The 25198-nt window shown below is 33.9% G+C and overlaps 2 protein-coding genes across 3 annotated transcripts; one reads left to right on the top strand and one right to left on the bottom strand.

Moving 5' to 3' along the window:
* Positions 1–11649: 11649 nt before the first annotated feature.
* On the bottom strand, positions 11650–13131 carry LOC127106774 (F-box/LRR-repeat protein At3g26922). The gene is made up of 2 exons (XM_051044079.1): positions 12187–13131; positions 11650–12057 (listed from the first exon to the last, which is right to left on the bottom strand). The coding sequence occupies exons 1-2, from the start codon at positions 13129–13131 to the stop codon at positions 11743–11745; spliced, it is 1260 nt and encodes a 419-aa protein (XP_050900036.1). The 3' UTR covers positions 11650–11742.
* A 1823-nt stretch (positions 13132–14954) lies between these two features.
* LOC127106776 (uncharacterized) lies at positions 14955–17812 on the top strand. Of its 2 annotated transcripts, XM_051044082.1 has the most exons (6): positions 14955–15020; positions 16068–16160; positions 16239–16382; positions 16705–16812; positions 17137–17188; positions 17533–17812. In XM_051044082.1, exons 1-6 carry the CDS (start codon positions 15012–15014, stop codon positions 17562–17564), a joined length of 438 nt encoding a protein of 145 aa, XP_050900039.1. In that variant the 5' UTR covers positions 14955–15011; the 3' UTR covers positions 17565–17812. The 2 variants fall into 2 exon arrangements, with proteins under 2 accessions (XP_050900039.1, XP_050900040.1); XM_051044083.1 differs by lacking the exon at positions 16705–16812.
* The last annotated feature ends 7386 nt before the right edge of the window (positions 17813–25198 follow it).

The raw sequence follows: 25198 nt of genomic DNA, 5'->3' as shown, positions 1-25198 counted from the left end.
TATGAATGAGCAATTAAGGGTTATACCTGTCCGAGGTCTTTCCGGGCATTTCCTATCCTTATGAGGGTAAAACTGTCTTTACTATTGAGAAGTAAGTAGTTTTATCCTTTGGATGTAAAAAGGGTCATCGAAGGGTCATTGATTGGTCATCGAAGGCAACAGTTGTGAGGATACCTTAGCATTCGAAGGGACGATCATCATTTAACCGTAAGCTACACCGACGGGTCATCGAGGGACGAAATCATATATTCGAAGGCAACATCCGAGGGACTATGATTTATTTTATAGGGACATGATGATTTAATCGAGGGGTCTTTGCTAAGTGTATCCCCACATTCGCGGGACATGACCATTATACTGTAATCGTAGGGTAACAAAAAGAGGTCCAAAATCACATGTTTAAAGGTCATATTTTAAAGTCAATTAGGTGATTAGGATGAATCTCCACATTAAAATCAATACATTAAAATTAATACATTAAAATTAATACATTAAAATTAATTAAGCAATTTAGGGTGGATCTTCATAAGGGTATCCCACAAATAAAGTGGAAGGCCTAAACAACACTCTTTTCCTGGGATATGTGAACCTTTACAAAATTCAGCAAACGAGTTAGAATACCAATCAGGGTGCAATCGAGGATTACACCGCAAAAGAAAACACAGCAGCATGAATGTCAGGCAAAGCAGTGCATAATTAACATAGAATAGATCAGGTTACGCATAGGACATAACAAATATCAACGGCTGTCCCGTTCGCCTCTGCCTCGCCTAGCGAGGGCCTAGCGAATGCTCGCTACATGCTCGCTTAGCGATGTGCTAGCGAGCGGCTGCGGGTTTTGAATTTCAGAACAGTATGATCTCAGCATGCTGCATGCCTTATCGCATTCAATTACAGAAATAATATGGTCAAACACTCAGGATATTCAGGCGTACTGGACTTCACATGCAAAGTCTAATCACATATCCAAAAATTAAATCATGATGCATTATGTATTTAGAGATTTACAAATTGGAAGCATAAAACAATAATGATACACAAACCTGTTTGCAACTAAGCTGCTATGTTGAAGAGATTGATCGCTTTTGATATCGGATGGAGTTGGGCGGCGGTAGCTTCGGAGCGGAGAAGCGGCCTTTAGGGTTTTTTCACTCGGAACTCTCTAAAGTAGCCTCCAGGGTTTCTGTGCCAGGGTTTTCGTCCCTCTTCCTCTGTTTTCCGTCCTCCTTTTCATTACCGAAGTGCTGGTATTTATAATGCTCTTTTGATGACCTAATGGGCTCAGAATGAAGCCCGAAATTTTCTGTTGTCTGTCAGCTTCGCTAGGCGAGCTGGTAGCGAACGTGTAGCGAACGTTCGCTAGGCGAGCGTGTAGCGAACGTTCGCTAGGCGAGCGTGTAGCGAACGCGTAGCGAACAGGCCAGTTTTGGGCCATTTTCTGGATTGGGCCATTCGTGAGCTGGGCCTTCGTTCCTTTGAGATCAGTGTCATAAAAATGAGTCGGAGTGCCCTGAAAAATGTCTTGAAATATTAATGGGCAAATTTTGGGGTATGACAATTATGAATATTAAAATTTGATAGTATTGAATCCACAAGAAACTCAAACGTTGTTGTGAAATCCTTTATGTTTAATCATAATGGCATGAGATTTTACAAAGTAAAAATATCAATGTGATAGATTGTAAGAGTAGAAAAAATTTAGGTTTATTTAATATATGAATGGTAAGAGTGTATTTACTTTGCCAAAGATTTATGTGATGGATTGCAAATGCATAAAATAATTGGTTCAAAAGTTTGTGTTCTAACATAATATCTTAATTGAATAATTTATTTTATTTATGTAACCTTTTTTTGTTTTGTATCAGACATTTAATATTCTTCAAGATCAATAAAACGAGGATCTCCAACATATTCAACATTTATTCTTCATCGATAGCGATGACGATGAAAAACAATATTTTTACTTTATTTGTATAAACAATGTAATATTACGTAAACAATTTAGTTTGTAAACAAATTAATTTATTAATATTCTATATAAATAATGTAATGAGTATATATATATATATATATATATATATATATATATATATATATATATATATATATATATATATATATATATATATATATTCTCGGTTTTGTTATTAAACTTAGAGTTATATGGTGCTACTTTGGAAAATCTAAAAAAACTATTGATGAGGTTCGAATCCATAACCATTTAAACTAACCCCTAAGTTATTTTAAAATCGAGAGATAAAACTCTCAATTTTTATGTCATCTTTGGTTACCTCGATATTATAACTGAGATAAAATTTATTTCACTTTCGACATGACATGTGTTATTTGTAGTAATGCGTAATAATTCTATTGCGATAGGGTTTTGTGGACTCTTATTATGTTGACTTTCTTAAAACCAGAAAGTCAATCACATGGTATATATTTTACTCCATTCGGCATAACTATCGGCGAAAAGTCAAACCTGCAAAATATATTAGATTTATCCACTATAGATGCAGAGTATATTGCATCGACATATGCTGTAAAGAAAGCTCTTTGACTAAGAGGAATAGATCGAGAACTCAAGTTTCAAGATTATATTATCATAGTTCATTATAATAGTTATGGTGTAATGTATTTGATTAAAAATCAAGTCTATTATGAGAGTAATAAATGTTAGCGCCTTTGAATTTTTGGTGTTGCTGCAAAACTAAGAACAAATGGAGTTGAAACAGAGAAATTAATTTGCACGATAAACTTCCAAAGCGTGTAGTTTTACACTAAGCTTAAGGAACAATTCACCCCCACCAATCTTTCTATGTTGGATGCAAAAGGAGTTACCGGCGAATTTTCTGCAGGATACTTTGGAATCCTTAAAGAGAATTGCACAATCTCTCTAAGCGTATTTGTTGATAATATTTTATAGAAGAATGTTTCTTTCAATTGCTCTCATGCATTAGAGAAGAGAAAGATGATTTAGAATGAGAAATTAATTGAGATTGATTTTTGTGTCTTTTCCCACCGTGACCATAACTGTTGGTGCAAAGGTAGAATAAATGATGAATGGAAATATTATATTCAGAGAATGACGGCTACAAAACATGATAAAAGTTACAATGATTGTCACCCTATTTATAAGCTAAAATTAGGGTTACTAGAATAGGATAAAATACTAAAATACCCTCTAACAAACTTAGGGGCTAAGAAAATAGTACAACTAATAAATATGAATTACTTCTAATACCATCCCTTAATTCATATTCCATCAAAACTTGTAACACCAATTCCATCCCTTAATCTAAGAAATTGATCAGTCTTGATAGCTTTCGTCAGAGCATCTGCCAACTGTTTCTGAGTGCTGTAGTGTACAACTTCTAACACTCCCCTCTGAACTTGATGTCTCAGAAAATGATACTTGGTCTCAATGTGCTTGCTTCTCCCATGCAACACTGGGTTTCTGGCAAGATTGATTGCAGACTTGTTGTCAATCATCAACTTCAGAGGTTTGTTTACTTTAATCTTCAGATCCTGCAATAGATTCAGAATCCACACAGCTTGGCATGCAGTAACAGCACCTGCAATGTATTCAGCTTCACAAGTTGACAACGCCACAACAGGTTGCTTCTTGGAACACCAAGAAATGGGACCTCCCAGAAATTTGAATAAGTACCCAGACGTACTTCTTCTGTCAACTCTGTCTCCACACCAATCAGAATCTGAATAACTCAGAAGTTCTGACTCATCCTTTCTTCCAGAAGGAAATAATACTCCATACTTCAGAGTTCCCTTGATATACCTCAGAATCCTAACAGCAGCTTGGTAATGGGACCACTTAGGTTTACTCATGATTTTTTAGGCTTCTTAATTGCAGGAATTCCATGTACCAACTTCTTTGAATTCAGATGTTTTAAGCTTCTGAAATTCAAATGACCAAATCTTCTGTGCCACAGCCCACTCTCCTTCTCAGCACTTGTTGCACTAAGACATTCTGAGTCTGCAGTTCTGACATTCACCTTGAATGTTCTATTCCTTCCCTGTTCTGACTCCATAATCAACTTCTGATTGCAGTCATACAACTTTAGAAAATTGTCCTTCATGGTAACTGAAAAACCTTTCTCAATTAATTGTCCCACACTCATCAGATTGCTTCTGATGCCAGGTACATACCACACGTTCTGAATCAATGCTGTTTTCCCATTGTTCAGAATCACTCTGACATTTCCCATACCTTCTGCATTAAGATATTTGTCATCAACACATCTGATCTTTGTCCTCTTTTCAGAGTCAAAGTCAACCAGCCATTTCTTGTGTTCTAGTAAGATGATTTGAACAGACAGTGTCCATATACCACCAGTCTATCAGATCCATATCATCAGATTCAGAGGCCATCAATAGCACAGATTCGTCATCAGAACTTCTGGCTATATTTGCTTCTTCTGATTTTCTCTCCTTGTTTGACCAACAGTCTCTAGCAAAGTGACCAAACTTCTTACAACAGTAACATTGGATTTTCTTCTTGTCATACTTCTCTTTTCCCTTCTGAGCATTCTTTTGTCTATCAGAGGTTGAGCTTTCTGACTTCTGACCACCATCAGATCTTCTCCTGGCTTCTGACTGCTTCTGATACCTCCTATCAGAAGTTGCTTTCAGAGCCTGCTGCTCTACTTCCCTTTCAGAAGTTCTCTCAGTCAAACGCAACTCTTGCGCTTATAGACTGCTCTGCAGCTCTTCAATTCTCATGGTGCTCAGATCTTTGGAATGTTCTATTGCTACCACAATTTAATCAAATTGAGAGGTAAGGGATCTCAATACCTTCTCCATGATTGTTTCTTCAGAAAGAGTTTCTCCACACGCTTTCATCTTATTAGTGATCAGAATCACTCTGGAGATGTATTCAGAAACTTTCTCATTATTCTTCATGTTGAGATTCTCATATTGCTTTCTCAAGGACTGAAGCTTCACCTTCTTCACTGATGCGTCACCACCATAACATCTAACCAGTGTGTCCCACGCAGCCTTTGATGTCGTTGAATCTGCAATCTTCTCAAACACATTTACATCAACACATTGATGAATGAAGAACAATGCTTTCTGATCCTTCTTCCTTACTTCCTTCTGCGCGTTTTTCTGTTCATCCGTCGCATCTGCTGCTACCGGAACATAACCATCAATGACAAGATCTAGAACATCTTGAGCACCGAACAGTACACGCATTTGGATCATCCAACGATTCCAGTTTTTACCGTCAAATACTGGAAGTTTGGTGTTCATGTTGCCGTTTCCGTTCATCTTTCTACCTTGCACAGTACACTCAGATTTCTCACACAGTGTTTCCCAACCCACAGAATTAAAATTCTGATCAGATTTTGTTCAAGATTCAACACGAATCTAAGAATCAAAATCAAACACACAAGACCTCACGTTCACTCGTGTTTCCCGTGTTTCCCAATGAATCCGAACCGGAGCTCTAGATACCAATTGTTGGTGCAAAGGTAGAATAAATGATGAATGAAAATATTCTATTCAGAGAATGACGGCTACAAAATATGATAAAAGTTACCATGATTGTCACCCTATTTATAAGCTAAAATTATGGTTACTAGAATAGGATAAAATACTAAAATACCCTCTAACAAACTTAGGGGCTAAGAAAATAGTACAACTAATAAATATGAATTACTTCTAATAATAACATGTAATTTATATTGAAAATCACGTCTGTTATGAAACAGTAGCAACTCTTAGAAAAGGCATGACATTATTCCAATTGCAACTTAGTAACAACGTTTCGCATAAGAATAGCAAATATTTGTTTATACGTTACAACTACTCCTAAAAGAAAGGAAACCAATTAAATGGCACTTTAGACCAATAATAATTACTATAGACCATGCAATTGAAATATGAAAACTTTGAATATAATATTTATATTTATATTATTAATTTAAATAATATAATCATATAATTAATTATTATTTTGAAAATTTTCTGACAGTTAATGATACAATTAATCATGTGGACATCAAACTATCAAACTACATTTTGTTAGAGAAGTCACTTAGAATGAGATGTAACTATTTAGGAAGTTGTTATTGAAGATAATCCATCGGATATAATCATTAAAGTTTAGCCAAGAAGAAAGTTCTATTACTATTTGGACATGATTCAACTTAAGTGATCATAAATCCACCATGACAAAATCATCAATCACTATTGATCTTTCATTTTTATAGTTATTGAACCAAGTTGGATATTTCTAGGGATTCGTTCAGCCAAATATGATGATGTTCATTCCTATTTTTTAACTACTTAATTATTTACTATTCTAAATAAGAGACATTTTCTTAAGATTATTAAGCTAATCTCATCCTCATTTCCGCCTCACGGTATGTTTTTTTTATAGAAAATGTTGTGGGATTTGAAACTTCTGACAAGCATGCAAATTGGTCAAAATTTTGGAAAATACGAGTATGTTTTTTTATAATGCAAAAGTAAATTTTGACTTACATATTAATCATTACCTATGTTATAAGGATATAAAATGAAATTTGTACTACTGGTTGGTTTAATCTCCAAAACTAATAGATTATTTAGCACTAGAGAATATACATAATTTGTTATAGTCATCTAAGTGAGTCGGTCCTTGAATCTACGAATCCTTTGAAGCTTTTACTAATGAAGTTGTTCTTCTCTATAGTGATTTGACTGTGTTATTTGTCTCATTTATTATCGTTTATGATTTATCGCTTTTATAATTGGATCTACTATAAGTTATATTTTTACAAATATCTTAGAATTGAGTGCAATGCTTTTAACTGATATTTTGCATTAAATCGTATTTTTGCATGTATAAATCAAACAATTAGATAAAAGTCATGCAATATGGTTCAAGTCAAATTAGTTGATTATTTAGGTCAAGAAACACATGAATGAATGATCCATATCAGACTAAATTTAGATTTAATATTACACTTCAATTTACTTTAAAAACAATTTTAGAAGTGTGGTTCGAATCAAGGTTAAACATGATTTGAATCAAGGTTAGACATGATTCGAATCAAACATGAATGTGAAAATTTATATTTTTCTTCTGCCTTTTATGATTCGAATCACAAATTATACTTGATTTGAATCATGGCACAATTTGATTCAACTCACTGGTTATAGTTGATTCGAATCATGACTTTGTTTTATTAAAATCACCTAAAGCTTGATTCGAATCATGGTTGGGTTATCTTTTGATTATGTATAGGTTGATTTGAATCAAAAATTTCCTGACTCAATTCATAGCTTCTGAATTTGAGTTTTAAGTTCTTGATTCAAACATGTTCTCTCATTTTGACTGAAATCGTACCCATTACATTTTAATAGAATAAAAAGGTACCTCTACTCATTTCTATGCATAATCTCAAGCACCTATATAAATTACTCTCTCTCTCTCTCTCTCTCTCTCTCTAAAAAGATATAATTATTATCATGATAATAATCATAACTTTGAAAGTGTGTCTATAAAAAACTTGGAAACCCACTTTCAAAGAACATCTTTTCACATCTATCTTTTGCATCTAAACTCATTTTCAACCTCTAGCAAGATTAATATGTTATAGTTGTTTCTCAATCCTTAGAGAATGTGACATCTATCATAGATGAGGTTCATTCTTTTTTCATGTTTGTGAAGTTTTTGAGTTGTAGGTCAAGATTCTAGATTGTGTGGTGTTGTTGGAATTTAGCAATCTAGCATGAAAATGAAGAAATAATTTCTCTAGGTTGTTTTGGTAGCGATTAGTGGATTCTTAAATACAAAGTCATAGTTTCTATATTCTTTAGACAAATCAAGGTTCAAGGGACCAATTAGACTGTTTAAAGGTTGTTGCAGAATGGAGGCTTGAAAAAATGCTTGAATATGGAAGAGTTAAGTCAGGATCAGATGGATCTTGTAAGATTGGCGAAACAAACACCATATACAACAAAAGATGATCAAGATAGAATAATAGCTAGTTTTAGGAGTATCTTGTATCAAGCGGTTAGGTAATTTCTGTTGAAATTTGTCATATTTTTATATTTGAAGATAATAAACTTTTAATGGGAAATCATTGAAAAGTGGATTAAGCTCCTGCGATGATGATTAAGTTAAACCACTATAAATGCGGTGTACCGTTATCCTCCTCTCTCTCTCTCTCTCTCTCTCTCTCTCTCTCTCTCTCTCTCTCTCTCTCTCTCTCTCTCTCTCTCTCTCTCTCTCTCTCTCTCTCTCTCTCATTTTTGTATAGTTTTGCATAATTAGGTTTGTATTGCTTTCATAAAATAACATTTTGTTATGGTTTATCTGCTTATAGTGATCTCGTTATTAAAGTTTATGTCGGTGATAAATTGTCATACCTCGAAAAATATGATCCTTTGCAAAGTGCATCGCACGCTCGCGAAAAAAATATGTGCGAACAGATTCATCACTGAACTTTATTCATTTCAATGAAGGAATAGGAAAATATTGATAAAACCTTTGAAAAGAACATGGTCGACACAACCATATTTGGGTTCGAGAGTCGATTACGCAAGGGGAAGGTATTAGCACTCCTCGCGTTCGTTGTATTCAACAAGAACCTTTTAGTTAAATTGAGATTTGAATGTTAGATTATGTTTGCATCACACTGAATGGATTTACAAATCAACATTCACGGGAAAATATCACTTATCTCAACTCACACGATTGTGGACGAAGCATTGTCTGACATCGTCTCGAGACAAAAATCTTTCATTTTTGAAAAAGAATATTTGAATATCACACGGTGGCGAGGAAAAGATTTTGATGTGTTGGAGGTGTTTTAGGTGAATGACGAATGTTTGATGAGAATGAGACATAAGCCATAGGATCAATCATTCGGAGTTCTACCAGAATGCAAGATTCCAATGGTCCTTTTTCATTCAAGGTATTTTAAGAAAATTGTTTAATGGACAACGAACGCTTGATAAGAATAAGACGCATGCCTTGAAATCAATTATTCAAGGGTTCCATCGGAATGCTAGACTCTGACGGTCATTTTTAGTCTAAGTTTATTATGTGTTTTTGGGTGCAAAAGAAAGAATAAGAAGCTAACCCAAAACGTGTGCCTCGGGACCAATCATTTGATGGTTCTGCTAAAATGCTAGATTCCAACAGTCATATTCTTGTGTTTATTTAATAAAAATAATTTGATATTATATTTGATTTAGGAAAAGTCACTCGATGTTGATCAAGGTTTGATTCGCATTGCGGGAAAAAGTTTAAAGTTATTGAAAATGATTAATAGAAAATGGTGAAATCTTTTAAAAGCTAAATTGATATTGCTCAAGGTTTGAATCTCATTTGAAAGATTTATTTTAATTATGTGTCCATTTCACCATCTTATCTAACGATTAAATGTCTACATTCAAGACGAAATAAATCATGGATCAAATATATAAGAAAGTATTCATACAAACAAAGATTAATCCAAATGAAATGAGCCTAGTGGGTGTGAGTTCAAAACAAAGTGTAACTCATAATAGGCTCATGTGGGGGCGCGAGTCAAAGGTCCAAAGTTAACATGGGCACAAGTCAAGAGATCCAGGTTGGACCTCAACCGACCCGACCCAAAGCAAACAAAACAAAGTTCAATAAGACTATGTTTGGATACGGTAAAATGCATGGAGCGGAATATAGTGAACGGAGTGGAATGGAGTGGAGTGGAGCAGAATGGAATAAAGATATCATTCCATTGTTTGGGTATTTCATGACGAAAGAGGACAATTTTAACATTTTGCCCAAATTGGAGGGTATAAAAAATTATGGAAAATGATGGAATGGGATGTAATGCATTCCATCAGGTTCCGCTCCATTCCATCCATTTTAAGTAATCCAAACAACGCAATTTAAGTTTATTCCATTCCATCAATCCAAACATACCCTAAAGGGAACCAAAGCCTCAAATCGGAAACATTTATACTCTCTCCTTTCTCTTTCACCTTGAAACCAACGATCTCATTCCTCATTCTAACATTCCAAAATCGATCATCATAACAGAAACTTCAGAAAGAAAAAAAAAAGAATCAAACACGCAAGTCAAATAACATGCATGGCTCTCATCCCAACAATCCCAAACCCATTTCAAAATTTGACTCTCTCTCTCTCTCTCTCTCTCTCTCTCTCCTAATCTACCCAGAACAAACCTCAACATGACAACGCTCATGAAACCTCCGGCAACACACATGAGATCTCGAATGAAAATCAAATAACAAAAAGCTAACTTTCAAACATGTTGATACTCAAACCTTTACCATCGATGATTTTTAAGCAGCAAGCGCGTGAATGACAAGCAAACTAAATGGTGAGCATGACTCCTTCAACCGAAAAGGAAGCAACTTCGTCTTGCTTTCTAGTAAGCTAATTCGTTTCTCAATGCTCTCCTTCTTCTATGATATTTTCTCTTAGCATGTTGTACAAGTTATGCGTGATTCACTGATTAGATTTTCTTGCAAATTTTTTGAATATCGTCTGTGAATGTATTAGTGGTTAGAGTTTTGAAAAGATATGACATGAAAAATTTGCAGTGCTCTTCTTTGTTCAATCTGATTAGAGGGGATCTATGTTAGTTAAAAAGATTTTAGTGTCTATTTTCAAAATTAGAAAAACCATCTGTGTCATTTAAAGAGATCTCCGATAAAATGAGTGTAATTTTCTTTAACATTAAACATGATAAAATTTACCATGAAATAAAACATGTTAGCTCTGCGTTTTTTTTACAATAGCTTTACTTGTTAACATAAAACATGATTTTACTATGATACTCTACTAGTTACTTCTTGGTGGTCAAAGAAATTTTGTATTAAATCAAGTTTGTATCTATATAAACTCTTTTGAGACTCTTTATTTAATACCCTATATAAATTCTATATGATTGTTATCTTTCACTGTCAGGAAGAAATTGGTTTCTATGTGAAACTTATACACTTATGAGTATCATCAATTATAGAACAAAAAGTATGGATAAGTAAGTATGACTCAAATAAGTAGAATCACCACTTTGATTAATATTAAATCTAGTTATAACCAATCATAATTTCATAACAAAATTTTACAAATAAGATATTCAATGAAAGTGAAATAAAAGGATTAATAACATCACTTTAAAAGTCAAAACATCTCATAAAAACACACTCACTTTGTGTATGGATATTTGGTGCATTTTGGGTAGATAAATGATGGAGTATTTCAATTTCATTATTTTTGTTGAACATTATATTCAACAACTTATAATGGCTGCACCTGCACCTGTACCCTTTCTTTTGAAACTAAGATGCTATATCATGTTCCTAAAGTAATAAAAATATATCATCAATACATTAATAATATTGACAAATAAAATTAATGTAACGCTAATAACAAAACCTATAGAAATTAAATCATACCTTGACATGATTTTGCCTGACCTCTTCGTATCCTACATCATTTTTTTCAAATATCACCAAAATGGAAATCTTTGCATGGAAACAGTAAATAGCAACAAAGTTTCAGTAACAGAACTAATACCTTTTTAGCATGACAGAGATGAAGACTGGGAAGTGCGGCAGAAGGAGAAGCTGTTGAGGCAGGCACAACAAATTGCTGAGGATAGCTTGTGTTCTTCGCGCCGTTTACATATTCTTCAACCTGAATAGCAACAACCAATCTTCATCTCTAAGTACATATTCTCATAAAATTTACCACACTCAGCTTCGTTATGGTTTTCATACAATTACCTGCTTAAGATTAAAACAATCTTTGTACTTTGTTGTGATGTTAACTTCTGCCAATGGCGAGTTTTGTCGCAAGAAGTCAACTATTCCATCAGGTATAGGATGTAGTTTCAAACCCGCTTTAAATGCCTTTCTTAATTTAGCAACTTCTTCATGTGACTTGGCAATAGCTTTCTTTAACATATCATCTTTCATTAATAGTAATAAAAATTCACCATGAAGAGGTCTCAATTCTATGTCCAATGACTTCAAGTTACACAAAGAAGCGAGCTTAACATCCAATAAATTCGGAACTAAGGAGAGAATCTAAGCAATGAGAAACACATGTGAAATAAGATCAGTTTTATGCAAATCAATTAAATTTAACCAAATTTAAAAATAATAAAAGAACTTCAGAAGAAAGTAAAAATAAACCCGAAAAATATGACATAATACCTGAAGAGTAATTGAAGTTACTTTCAATGATTCTACATTGGCAAGGTCCTGCAGCCAACCTAATAGAACAAAAGGATGCTTCATCGAATATGAATTCTGCGGTGCATTGATATTTACTTGCTTAACACAAGAAAGACCAGTTCCACATATTTTCTGATCAAGACTATCAGGAAAAGTAAACCTACAAAGACTTGGAGTAGATAGCTGGATTTCGGCAAAGTTGAATGAATTATAATGCATAGCTAAATCAACAAGTGTCTCATTGGATATGTTGAGGATATGTGCCTTCTTTATCTTAGAATGACGAATGATCAAACTATTCAACTTGGTAAAGAGAGAAAACGGCTCAGCACAACCCTTTTCATCTCCGCAAAAGGTAAAATTTTCTAGATATAAGCTAGTCAATAGAGGCAAATTCAAAGATGTTGGAAATAACGTTTCTGTATAATTCCTACTACCTATATTGTAAAGTGAAAGCTTAAGAGATGTAAGAGCTTTACACGAAGAAACGCAACTCAAAATGGGATAACTCTGAGAAATGGCACTGATTTCTAATCGGTGGATGTGGGTATTATGGGAATAAACACAGTTTAAAATCTTTTCGAGGAGCTGTGGCTCAATAAGGCCACGACCAAGATTTAGAGCCTGCAGAGCAATTGAGTTATCACGAAGTGCCAACATGTTAGAAAGGAATATGTCAAATCGCTTCACAGTGGGAGAATTTCTTAAGTAGTGCAATTTAACCGTAGGAATATGTTTCCAAAGATGCTTCCATCTTGTGGACAAAATGCAAGTTTGAACAGCTTGTATGGAATTCAAATATGACAAAATGTGAAGTAGAACACAGTCAGGTAAGTCACTCAATCTGTCCCCATTTTCTTGACTACGATGCTTTCCTCTCTTGTTGTTAGATGGAATCATTATCTCATGCCCTAAATTAGACATTAGGATCGAGATAACAAATACCTATGCAAAACAATATTGAATTATATTCAGCAAATACAAGGGAAAACAAGAAGCAAATGAGAAATTCTACACTGGCCTTTCAAGTCAAGGGCAAATTTAATGAATGAAATATAGTGCAATATTGATATTAGAAATACCTTAAGGTTGAGTTTCGTTGTGATTATTAGAAAATTAGAGTGAAAGTCTTATTTGAAGGTGAAGATGTATAACCATAATCCATATTTTACTAGGGTTAGTTGTGTTTTAATTTTGTGAGAGGAAAGATAGTAATTTACCTTATACGTTGATTAACCAAACAATTGATCTATAATATTTTTCATTTTGAGAAAACAAAAAAGTGTTTTTGAAATGTATCTTAAAAATTCTTTTTTAGTTTTTTAAAATTTAAAATTTAAAAATTTATTTGAATATAATATTTTACAAAAGTGTTTTCAAAAATTCTTTTTTATTTTTCAGTTTTTAAAAGCAAAAAGTGAAACAGTTTAGTTGTGTTTTGGTTCTTACTTTTTAGTTTTTAGAATTATAAAACTTGAAGAAAAAACCTAAAAATTTATAATTTTCATTAATAGTATTAATGTAATTTTAATAATTTTTATATTTTAAAAATAAAATAGAAAAACTTATTTGAAAGAGTATGTTATTTCTTTTATTTATGCTCTTTTTATGTATAAGTAACCTTTTCAAATATGTTTATTTAGTTTACTTAATTTTTTTTTGTGTTTCTTAATTATTTTCACTATATAATTTTTTTTCTATTAAACGTGGAATCCTATTTTTTACTTGTTTTTTTCTTATTATTATCACAAACAAGTGTTATGTGATTTGTAAAATTAAAAATTGATTTAACCCAATCATTTGTATTCGATCAAATATCAATTAATTTTCTTAAGTTTGTAATATTTTATACAATAAAATAGATTTTAAAGATAAATGACAAAATATGCATTTTTATTCTCTTCTAGAAATACTATTAAAAGATTAGATTATCAAACAAATTTTTTCATTTTCATATTTTTAAAACAGTTTTTAAAAATTCGTTTATTAAACAATTTTTTTTTAATTTTCTTCTTAAAAATAATTTTTTAAAATAGATTTGAAAAACAAATTTTAAAAATTAAAATTGAAAAGTATTTCAATCAGATTCTAATAATTTTACCTAAACTTTTGGTCATTCGTTAAAGAATAGTTCTGCGTATCGAAAATATTTCTTTTGAAAATGTTCTGCGTATCGAAGATATTTCTTTTGAAAATTTGTAAATTAATATCTATGTGTGTAAGCTGTGCGGTATTATATACTTTTTTTGCCGATTTTTTAATACTAACAATGAAAGAAAATGTCAACCAAGTTTACCATATAAGGAATATGCCCAATAGATTTACTATAAACAAATATCATAATAAAAACATGAAATTAATTGTCTGTTTGTTTTACTTTTTAAAAAAAAATGATTTTAAAGTGTTATTTATATTAATAATATTTTAATAATTATATTTAATATAAAATTAAAATATAAAGTTAATTTTTCATAAAATAATTATGAAAAAAGAGTGTGAAATGAGAAAAGAATTTACGTTAGTCTGAGAATAAAAATCAAGTTTCAAAAAATAACAATATTAGAGTGACACAAGATTTACATTATCGGCCATTATTACTAGTATCACTACCACCGTACACACTAGAGTTACCCTAGTTAGTTTTTATTTTATCATAGTTACTTTTTACAGCCCTAGTTAGTTTTTATTTTACCATAGTTACTTTTTACCGAGTTTGTTAGAAATCTTACCATAGTTACTTTTTACAGAGTTTGTTATACAAGCATTAGAGCAAGAATTGGAGTTGAAAAGCAAAGAGAGAAATCATGACTGAGGTGAGCGATCCATCTTCTTCTTCATATTCTTCTTTCTTCTTACGCTATTTTCTTCTAATGTTATTGATTAATGGAAGGATCTAACAAATTTACTGTTTCTGCTATCAGCTAAAATAAACTATTGCGTTTTGATTTGTCTCTTCAATGCAATGCATGATGAAATGTTTTTAGCATTTTTGTTTGAAAACACAGAGTAAAACGTTATGACTTTTTTCGGTATAAAAATGGAGTTTCATACTTCTCGCCTCTCCTTTGGCAGTGGTTCTATTTGCAGCCGCGGTTCTGTGTGTGATTGATTAGCATTTTTGTTACGGTAAAGCAATAACCACTTGTTTAAACAAACTAGAGTAGCTTCTGATTTTGATTTTGAGTTTTTACTTCTATTGTTAGCGACTAATGGAAGGATCTAACAAATTTACTGTTTCTTCTATCAGATGAAGTAATCTATTGCATTTTAATTTCTCTCTTCAATGCAATACATGATGTAATGTTTTTAGCATTTTCATTTCAACACACAGAGTAAACTTATTCACCGATGGCAATTCTGTGTGTAATTAATTAGCTTTCAAGCTTCATTTTAGTTTATTTTTATTTATTAAAAAATCTATACGTACTTTACTAGGTTAAACTTTAACTTTCCTAATATTAGAATTTAGATTCTCTTTTAGGCATTAAGAATTTACTATTTACACAGACTTTTCCTAAAAATAAATTAAAAAATGTGACAATTAATTTGTTTATTTGATTATAGATAGATATAAATGTAACTGTGAGTAATTAATCTTCTTATATATGCTTATAGTTCCAACTATGAACGTTTATTTTTAAGTTAGTTCAATACTGTGATGTTTGTTTCTTACACATGCACAATACATATTTGCTCACACACAATTTCTCATTTAATTTTCAATTAACAGTACAATATACAGTTGCTTACTGACCACGGTCCACATGAATTGCTTTGCTTGCTTTTCTTCATTTTTGGAAATCTTCTACATAGTTTTCACAATCATTTGTTAACTCTAAAGTTCTATATCTTATTTGCAGCGTTTTTATACCCTTCAGTTTGATGGCGCATGCAGTGGAAATCCTGGACCAGCTGGTGCAGGAGCTGTACTGTTTGATGAATATGGGACTGTGGTATTAAACTCATGCAACAATTCAATTAGATTATATTCTTTAAGATGTAGCTTACTCATGTTTTGTTTCCTCCCGCAGCTGTATCGTTTTCGCCAAGGGCTGGGATATACAACAAACAATGTTGCTGAGTATCGTGCATTAATCTTAGGACTGCAACAAGCAATACTGAAAGGATGTAAGAACATCAATGTCCAAGGAGACTCCCAGCTTGTTATCGATCAGGTTTTTTTTTCTTTCTATTGTTTAGTGTGGTATACAGGAAGACAGAAAGCTTTATTTCATTACTTAAACTTAAATGTGCATTTGAATGTTGATAACATGAAAACACAGTGCAATTGTTCACAAAATATTGCACGGTGATCTGAGAATTCTAACTAATGACACGATTTCTTCAATAACAACCATAGGAACTATTCCCTTCCCAAAAAAAGGAAGGCTCCTTTGGATTCATTTAGTTTCATATTCCTCCTAATTGGTTTGATATTGTTTAAGATTTACCCCATTGCTACTATTCACTTAGTATAAATTTTTCTTTTCTGAACAGTTTCAAGGTTACTGTAGAATTAACAACCCGCGTCTAAGGAGCTTGTGTGATGAAGCTTTGGAGCTGAGCAATAACTTTCGCATATTTGACATCAAACACATTTCTAGGGTATTTATTTAGCAATTTGGTCAGTAATGTTGCCGCTGTCTCAATTGGGTATTGCTTTAGAAAGATTTTTTAACTTGCATGCATGTCTATGAATGGAAGGCATTTCCAAATGCTTGAATAATTAAATTATTGTGAATAGAAGCTCGGCATCCTAGTTATTTTTTTAGGGATCACTTGCACCAATGACATTAGGTTCTTAAATTATATGAATTTTTACATTCAGTTCTGATTAATTTTCTCTGGGATTTTTATACTACAATTCCTTATGTTTTTGCCTAAGTTAACAAATAACATGTTCTTAACTATTTTATTTATTGTTTAAAGGTCTATAACACCATAGCTGATTCCCAAGCAAACCTGGCCATTAATCTCCAAGGTTAGTCTTGAAGACTTTTCTGAATTCCCTATAGGTTTCAATTAATGTATCATTCTCTGATTTCCTAATAATTGAGAATTCCATTCAATTGCAGCCAAATCTGCTTTGAAATCAAAAGCATCTTTGGTTTGTTCTTGTTCATGGTTTTTTATTTCAATTGATATATCAATTGATATATTTCATTTGATAAATTGTTCAGAGCTATCTGTGCTACATAGTATAATAGATAGCTTTGAAAAACAATATTTTGAACAATCTGTTTATAGCTTGGCACAAGATTATATTTTTCATATTTGTATTTGGCAGGGAACATAAAATTTTATGGATTTTAAACTTTTTTGCAGAGGGTCAAGTTGAAGAAGATCGTCTCTATTAATGATCTTGAAAGCATATGTCACAGTAAAAAAACTATTTGGCATCTATGTTACATTTCTGTCTAGCAATTTAGCATGTCAAATGTTTGTAATAATGTCAATTTGAACATGCCTATAGATGTTCACCATTAGGAGCACCTTAAGGACTTAAATCTTAAGTTCAGAATTTCTGTTTTTTAAGTTCTTTAAAACACTTTTATATGTGATACTGATGAACCATTACCATAAGTGTTTGATATTATGACCCAAAGGTTAAGGTACTTGTAGAATATACACAACAACAGGAAAAAAAAGAAGGAAAATTGATTTAGCAAATTCTCTAACAGGGGAGTGTTTGCACGATGGTGGCCCTTTAGTATGGCCCTTTTAGAAGAGTTAAATAAGTTAATGTTAATTTATGTTTTCCACCTACAAAAATTGAAATATTCTACTTTAACCATTTTAAAATAATTATACTTTCTTAACATTTAACCATCTTCTCCTATCTTTTAATATGTTATATATTTTTTTAATAATCCCATAATATATTTTTGTTTGCAAAAAAAAGCCCTTTAATATGTTTTAAGAAAATATAGACAAAAATATATTCTAAGGAATAACAATTATACTAAACCTACAATTATTTTTAAACATTACCTACTTAATTTTCAGGAGCCACAAATACTGCCCCTTCGGAACATAAATAGTGCACAAATTAGGCTAGCACATAATAACATCCAAGCATTTAAAATTCATTCAGTTGAACAAGTATCTAGTATACTCTTTTAGAATTTGGAATTATGAATAATGAAAAAATAAGAGTGTAGAAAGGAAAAGAGAAATTGAAAGAAAAATTAATTGAGAGGGAGAATATTTTCACTATTTCATTAATCATAACAATGATACTATTATGATATTGATATAAGTCATTGAGATACAAAATAATAAGTCAAAAACTCAAATTTGTAACCGATTACAGCGGTTAAATAATATAAAATAACAAACAGTGGTAACTGGTTACACCAACTCCATAAGCACTTTTTTTCAGGTTATTTGACTTATTTTGACACATATAATCGGTTACACACCCGTGTTAATCGGTTACAGCACTTGAATTACTTAAAAACTCTTAACACACCACTTTAATTCAAGTGCTCAGAGTCTTCCATGTCCATTCTCATATTCAATCTTTTAAACACATCATTTGTGACTTCTTTAGTCAACAAATCAGCCACTTAGTCTTCACTTCTACAATATCTCAATGTTAATCTTCTTTCACTAACCAGTTACCTCAAGTAGGGAAACCTCATCTCAATGTGCTTGCTCCTCCCATGTGCAACTTAGTTCTTAACAAGATTAACCGTGGAAACGTTATCAACCAGGAGTGTAACATCACCACCCATATTGCTTCCCAACTCCTTCAATAGATTCATTAGCCACACGACTTGGCACGCACATAACGAAGCGAAAATGTACTTTGCCTCATAAAACGAGAGTGTAACTATCAGTTCCTTCTTCAAATACCACGAGATTGATGTTCCGCCGAACATAAAGATGTATCCAACTGTAGACTTTTATTCATCTTTATCTCCACACCAATTGGAATGGTAAAACCAAGAAAATTGCATTTTCTTCCCGTGTCCGCCGCGGGAAAGAAAATTCTACAGCCAATTGATCCTTTGGCATATCTTAGGATCCTCTTGACTGCTGTCAAGTGAGACACCTTTGATCTTTACATGAATCTACTCACAATACCGACACTACGGTTGCATATTACATAAGTAACAAAGGGATCCAATCAACCTTCTATACTGAGTGGGCCGCGTCGCGCCGCTGAAGGAGACGGTCGATCGTCGGTGGCCTATTTCGACCTGATTCTGACTTTTCGGGCGATTAAGATTTTTCGTCTTTTCGAACATTTTCAGTGTTTTTCGAGATTTTGAGCATTCCTTGGAGTTTTTGGAGTTCGGGAGTCCTTTGGTGGTATTTTGGAGCATCTTGGGACATTAAGGTCCTTTTGATAAACTTAGGGTCACTTTTTAGTAAATTGAGAAAAATGCTTATCCTTACCTTGTTGATGGTCTGACACAATTATAATAATGAGTTTTTAAGAGTTTTTTTTAGAGAATATGAATATTTTAGAGTTTTTGAGAAAATAATAAGTTTTTGAGAAACTATGAGTTCTTGGAATTTTTTGAGTTGTTTTGAACAATTTGTTAGTTGAGACTAATTGGTAATAACATAACTTTACATTTGTGTTGAAATAATTAAATTGTTTTAAAATTATATTTTTGAATATAGTTATCTAGAGAGGAATTACAGTGATGGCATTGATTGGCATTTGAGTATTGTAATCCATAGAGGGATTACATCAAGGCATGTGATTGGAAACTTATAGGTTTAAGAGTGAAACTTTTTTGAGAATGTTGAGACTTGTGGTTTTGTTATGATTTTTGAGATGATGATGGTGTGGTATGTTGTGTTGTTTAGAATCAAGCATTCATGTATTTTAGAGATAGGTAGGAATTCGGTTCAATGATGGTCTAGTTCAGAGAGAGACTATGATGGTCTCACGTTCGGAGAGGGACATGATTCAAAGAGGGACCCAATTCAAAGAGGAACCAAAGACATGAGAATATTAGTAATATACTCTGATCATAGTGGTTTTGGTACCACATGGATTTGAGATGGAGATTGTGGCATTGCATTGCATTTGCATTATGATCTGTTTAATTATGCTTTGAGTGTGAATGAGAATGTTGTTATATTCATCATTACTATCATGTCTTGTTGATCTTCACTGTTAATATTTGTTAGATGTATTCTCACCTCCTGTTTGTTGCTATAGCGTTTGTGCTCCTCAAGAGTACATGCAATCAGGTACAGAAGTAGTTGCTGAGTTCGAGGATGCCGTCAATGTCCCCCTTTAGCTTTTATCAATGGATCTTAATGGAGTCACTCTGATATGTAGCACTGGGGATGGGATGTCTTCCTTAATTTGTGTTATGTTTTATTTTTATGTTGGAGTTTGTTTTTGAGACTTTATGTCAAACTCATTTAATTTTCGTTGCTTATTTTATACGACTATTTGATATTTGGGACTTTTATGCTTGGGTGAAGCATGTGCGACACTCTAATATGTGATTTTTATTTGAAATGTTTTATTATATAGTCGATTTGGGGAATAGGGTGTTACATAATGGTATCAAAGCAGGTCGGTCCATTCGAGTTTTTGTGATTTTATTCGTTTCCTGGTGCACAACATATGTGTGAACGATGTCGATACAATGTTTCTTCTAATAGTTATTTGTTGTTGTAGCAGAGAAATGGATGGAAGAAATGATCGTGTTATTGTTGATGCCTTGACAACCTTGGCTCAAGTGTTGCAAGTTCAGCCGAATCCACAGGTTGAAGGTGCTGAATCCCGTGGACTAGACATGTTTATGAGAAACAAGCCACCAAATTTCAAAGGAAGGCATGATCCAGAAGGCACACAGGTTTGGTTGTAGGAGATCGAAAAAATCTTCTGAGTGATGGCATGTGCAGACGCTCATAAGATTCTTTATGGTGTATATATGTTATCTGAAGAAGTAGAGTATTGGTGGGATAATGCTAGATAGAGGTTTGAGGCAAATGGTACAGTGATAACTTAGGTTGTTTTCAAGGGGCATTTTTGGAAAAGTATTTCCCAACTGATGTGCCTAGCAAGAAAGAGGTGGAATAACTCAATTTTAGGCAAGGGAATATGACTGTTGCAGATTATGCTGCCAAGTTTGAGGAATTGTCTAGGTTCTTCCCTCACTATAATGGGGCGGAGGTTGAAACATCTAAGTGTATCAAATTCAAGAATGGACTTTGCCCAAAGATTAAGCAATTTATTGGGTATCAAGAAATCTGTCAGTTCTCCTTACTGGTTAACAAGTGTCATATTAAGGATGAAGACTTCTGTGATAGATCCTCTCATTACAGGAAGCCTTATGGTGTTCCTTGTGAAGACAAGCTTTCTACAAGATTTTGATGAAGACAACATATCAAGCTCTCCATAACAAAAGAATGGAAAAGAAGATCACTTCAACATTGCTCAATTTTTTCATGGATCTAATATAGGTATATGAAACTCTTGACAATATACTCCTAGTGCTCAAAAGTTTTATCTTGCATTAAAATAATCATTCTAAATCTTTTCTATCATGTTAATTCATTTTAAAATATTGTTTAAAAAATTGCATGTTCAAAATTTTTTTAACTTAGAATTTTTTTTCAATATTTTGGACATGTCAATCGATTGATGCCTTGACACAATCGATTGATCAAACTCTCTGTTTTAGAATTTTTCGTTTTTCAAACTGAACCAATCGATTGATGTTGTATATCAATCAATTGATCTTAGTATATTTTTCATTTTTTAAGTTGTGTCAATCGATTGGTTATGTGTGACAATCGATTGATGCTGGAAAAAATTTGAAAAAATTGAAAAATTATTTCACCATTCTTTGCACCATTTCATCATAACTTTTCATGGTAAAAGCTTGCATCTTTTCATGATCAATTATCTGATTTCATTTCTAAACATTGCCATGTTATGATTGAAGGGATGCATTCATACTGTCATACGGTGAACTGACTTTAATGTGTTTTTTAATCGCAATGTCGCGGTTAGCAAGAGTCGCCACCGACTTTTCTTTTATCCAATAAGGAAAGGTGGAAAAGAACAGAAAAGACCTTAATTTAGATTCTTAGGTTCGGGAGGTACATTATACAAAGGGAAGGTGTTAGCACCCTTTGTATCCATGGTTATCCATGGGCTCTTAATTGCTCAATCATTTATGTTTTTCTCGTTTGAAAAAGTATTTGAAAAATGTGTAGCAAATGTTTTGAAAAGGAGAATTTAACTTTGTAATGATTCTTGAATGAATGTCTACAAAGTGGTTATCTCGTTTAGTTTTGAAAATAGTTTAGAAAAATATAACTCGGCAATGATTCTAGTGCGAATGTATGCCAAGTGGTGATCTTCTAATGGAGGTTTTGAAAGGTGTAAGGTGTGAAAAGTAGTTTTAGGTTATGAATGAGCAATTAAGGGTTATACCTGTCCGAGGTCTTTCTGGGCATTTCCTATCCTTATGAGGGTAAAACTGTCCTTACTATTGAGAAGTAAGTAGTTTTATCCTTTGGATGTAGAAGGGTCATCGAAGGGTCATTGATTGGTCATCGAAGGCAACAGTTGTGAGGATACCTTAGCATTCGAATGGACTATCATCATTTAACCGTAGGCTACACCGAAGGGTCATCGAGGGACAAAGGCGACGTTCGAGGGACTATGATGATTTAACCGAAGGGTCTTGCTAAGTGTATCCCCATATTCGCGGGACATGACCGAGGGTAACAAAGAGAGGTCTAAGATCACTTATTTAAAGGCAATGTGTTATAATTAATTAGGTAGCCGTAATCAAGTAGGTAATTAGGTCCACATTAAAGTTAATACATTAAAATTAATTAAGCCATTAGGGTGGATCTTCGCCATAAAATACATTAAAATCAATTGAGTAATTCAGAGTGAATCTCCATAAGGGTATCCCACACATAAGGCGGAATACCTGGCCAGCCGTTTCTTCGAGAATATGTAAGCCTTTACACACTTCAACACACGGGTTAGCGCATTGAGATAAAGTATAATTGAAAGTTGCACCATAACATAAACACAACAGTCATGAACTCAGGCCAAATGATGCAGAATTATAATAAATCATGATTAGGCAAACATAAGATAGAATAGAAAAGAAACAAAGCAGCCACTGTCCCGTTCGCCTCTGCTTCGCCTAGCGAAGGCTCAGCGAAGGCTCGCTACAGGCTCGCTTAGCGATGTGCTAGCGAGCGGCCACGGGTGTGGAGTTTGACAGCAGCATGACCTCCGGAAACCTGAACTTTTATGGCGTTTGATTATAGGCATAGCATGGACAGACATTCATGATATTCAAGCATATTTAAATTCGCATGTGAAATCAAATTACATATTCGAAACTTCGATCATGACGCTTTACGTATATAGAGATTACCGATTAAAAGCATAAAACAATAGTGATGCGCAAACCTGCTTGCAACTAAGCTGCTATGTTGAAGAGACTGATCGCTTTTGGTATCGAATGGAGTTGGGCGGTGGTAGCTTTGGAGCGGATGAGCTGCCTTCAGGGTTTCCTCCTTCTGAATTCTCTGGATTAGCAGGGTTTCTATACGTCCTTCTCTGTCCGTCTTGGTTCCTTTTCGTCCCCCCCCTTTTGTGACTGAAGGCTTGGCTATTTATAGTGCTCTTGTTATGACCTAATGGGCTCAGAATGAAGCCCAGAAATTCTGATATTCGCAAGCTTCGCTAGGCGAAGGAGTTGCTCGCCTAGCGAGCAAGCTATTTTGGGCTTTTACTGGACCTGGTGCTTCGCTGGGGCGAGTGGCATAACGAAGTGTTCGCTAGGCGAAGGAACTGCTCGCCTAGCGAGCAGGCCAATTTGGGCCTTTTTTGGATTGGGCCACTCGTGAGCTGGGCCTTTGTTCTTTTAAGATCAGTGCCTTGCAGAATAAGTCGGAGTGCCTTGAAAAATGCCTTGAAATATTAATGGGCAAATTTTGGGGTATGACAGCTGCCCCTGTTCAATATTCTTGAACCGAGAGAGTAGAATGGTATGTGCACCATTCGTGGTCTGGAGGGGGGAAGATTATTGAACACTAGAATGCCCAAAAAATTTGCGTTTGTCAATCAGGAGCTAGTCTTGATGGAGATGGGCTTAAAGATGCCATCCAGGGAATTTGATGATGAGAGCCTCAGAGTGCGTCGTACCTTAGACGATATCTGAAGACATGGATGTCGTATCGAGTCATACGCTAGCCCGTATAGTGAGTTATCCATTATGTTGTCGACTTCGTTGGGGAGTCAGGGTGTGTTATACGCTGCTGGGGATAAGGGATCAGAATGGATCATGCGCTAGACCGCATCTGAATACCAGAATGATTTGTTCCTTGGGCGGATGACTTCGCTGAGGATGAAAAATCAAAATGGATCGTACGCTAGATCGTCTCTGAGTTGCAGAACGAAACCTCCATTAAGCGGGTGATTTCACTGGGGATAGAAGATCAGACCCGATCGTATGCTAGATCGTATCTGAGTTGAAGATCCAAATGGGTCTGATGCTAGACCGTATTGGAGTTGCAGGATGAGCCGTCCGTTAGGCTGTGTCTGATGATGAAAGGGGGTAGTCATATGCTAGACTACACTTCAGAAATATACCGTACACTAGGTAGCATCTGAGCAGATGAAGGTCTAACTAGGTTGTACATTAAACCGTATCTGAGCAGAATGAGCCGTCCATTAGGCTAAATCTGATTATAAAAGGGGGTAGTCATATGCTAGACTACACTTCAGAAATATACCGTACACTAGGTAGCATCTGAGCAGATGAAGGTCTAACTGGGTCGTACATTAAACCGTATCTGAGCAGAATGAGCCGTCCATTAGGCTGAATCTGCTTATAAAAGGGGGTAGTCATATGCTAGACTACACTCCAGAAATATACTGTACACTAGGTAGCATCTGAGTAGATGAAGGTCTAACTTGATCGTACATTAAACCGTATCTGAGCAGAATGAGTCGTCCATTAGGCTGAATCCGCTT

Source organism: Lathyrus oleraceus, chromosome 7, assembly GCF_024323335.1.
Source record: "Lathyrus oleraceus cultivar Zhongwan6 chromosome 7, CAAS_Psat_ZW6_1.0, whole genome shotgun sequence".
NCBI classification, from domain to species: Eukaryota; Viridiplantae; Streptophyta; class Magnoliopsida; order Fabales; family Fabaceae; genus Lathyrus; species Lathyrus oleraceus.
Note: the sequence above shows the minus strand (reverse complement) of the source record. Positions and strands in the feature narration are given on the sequence as shown.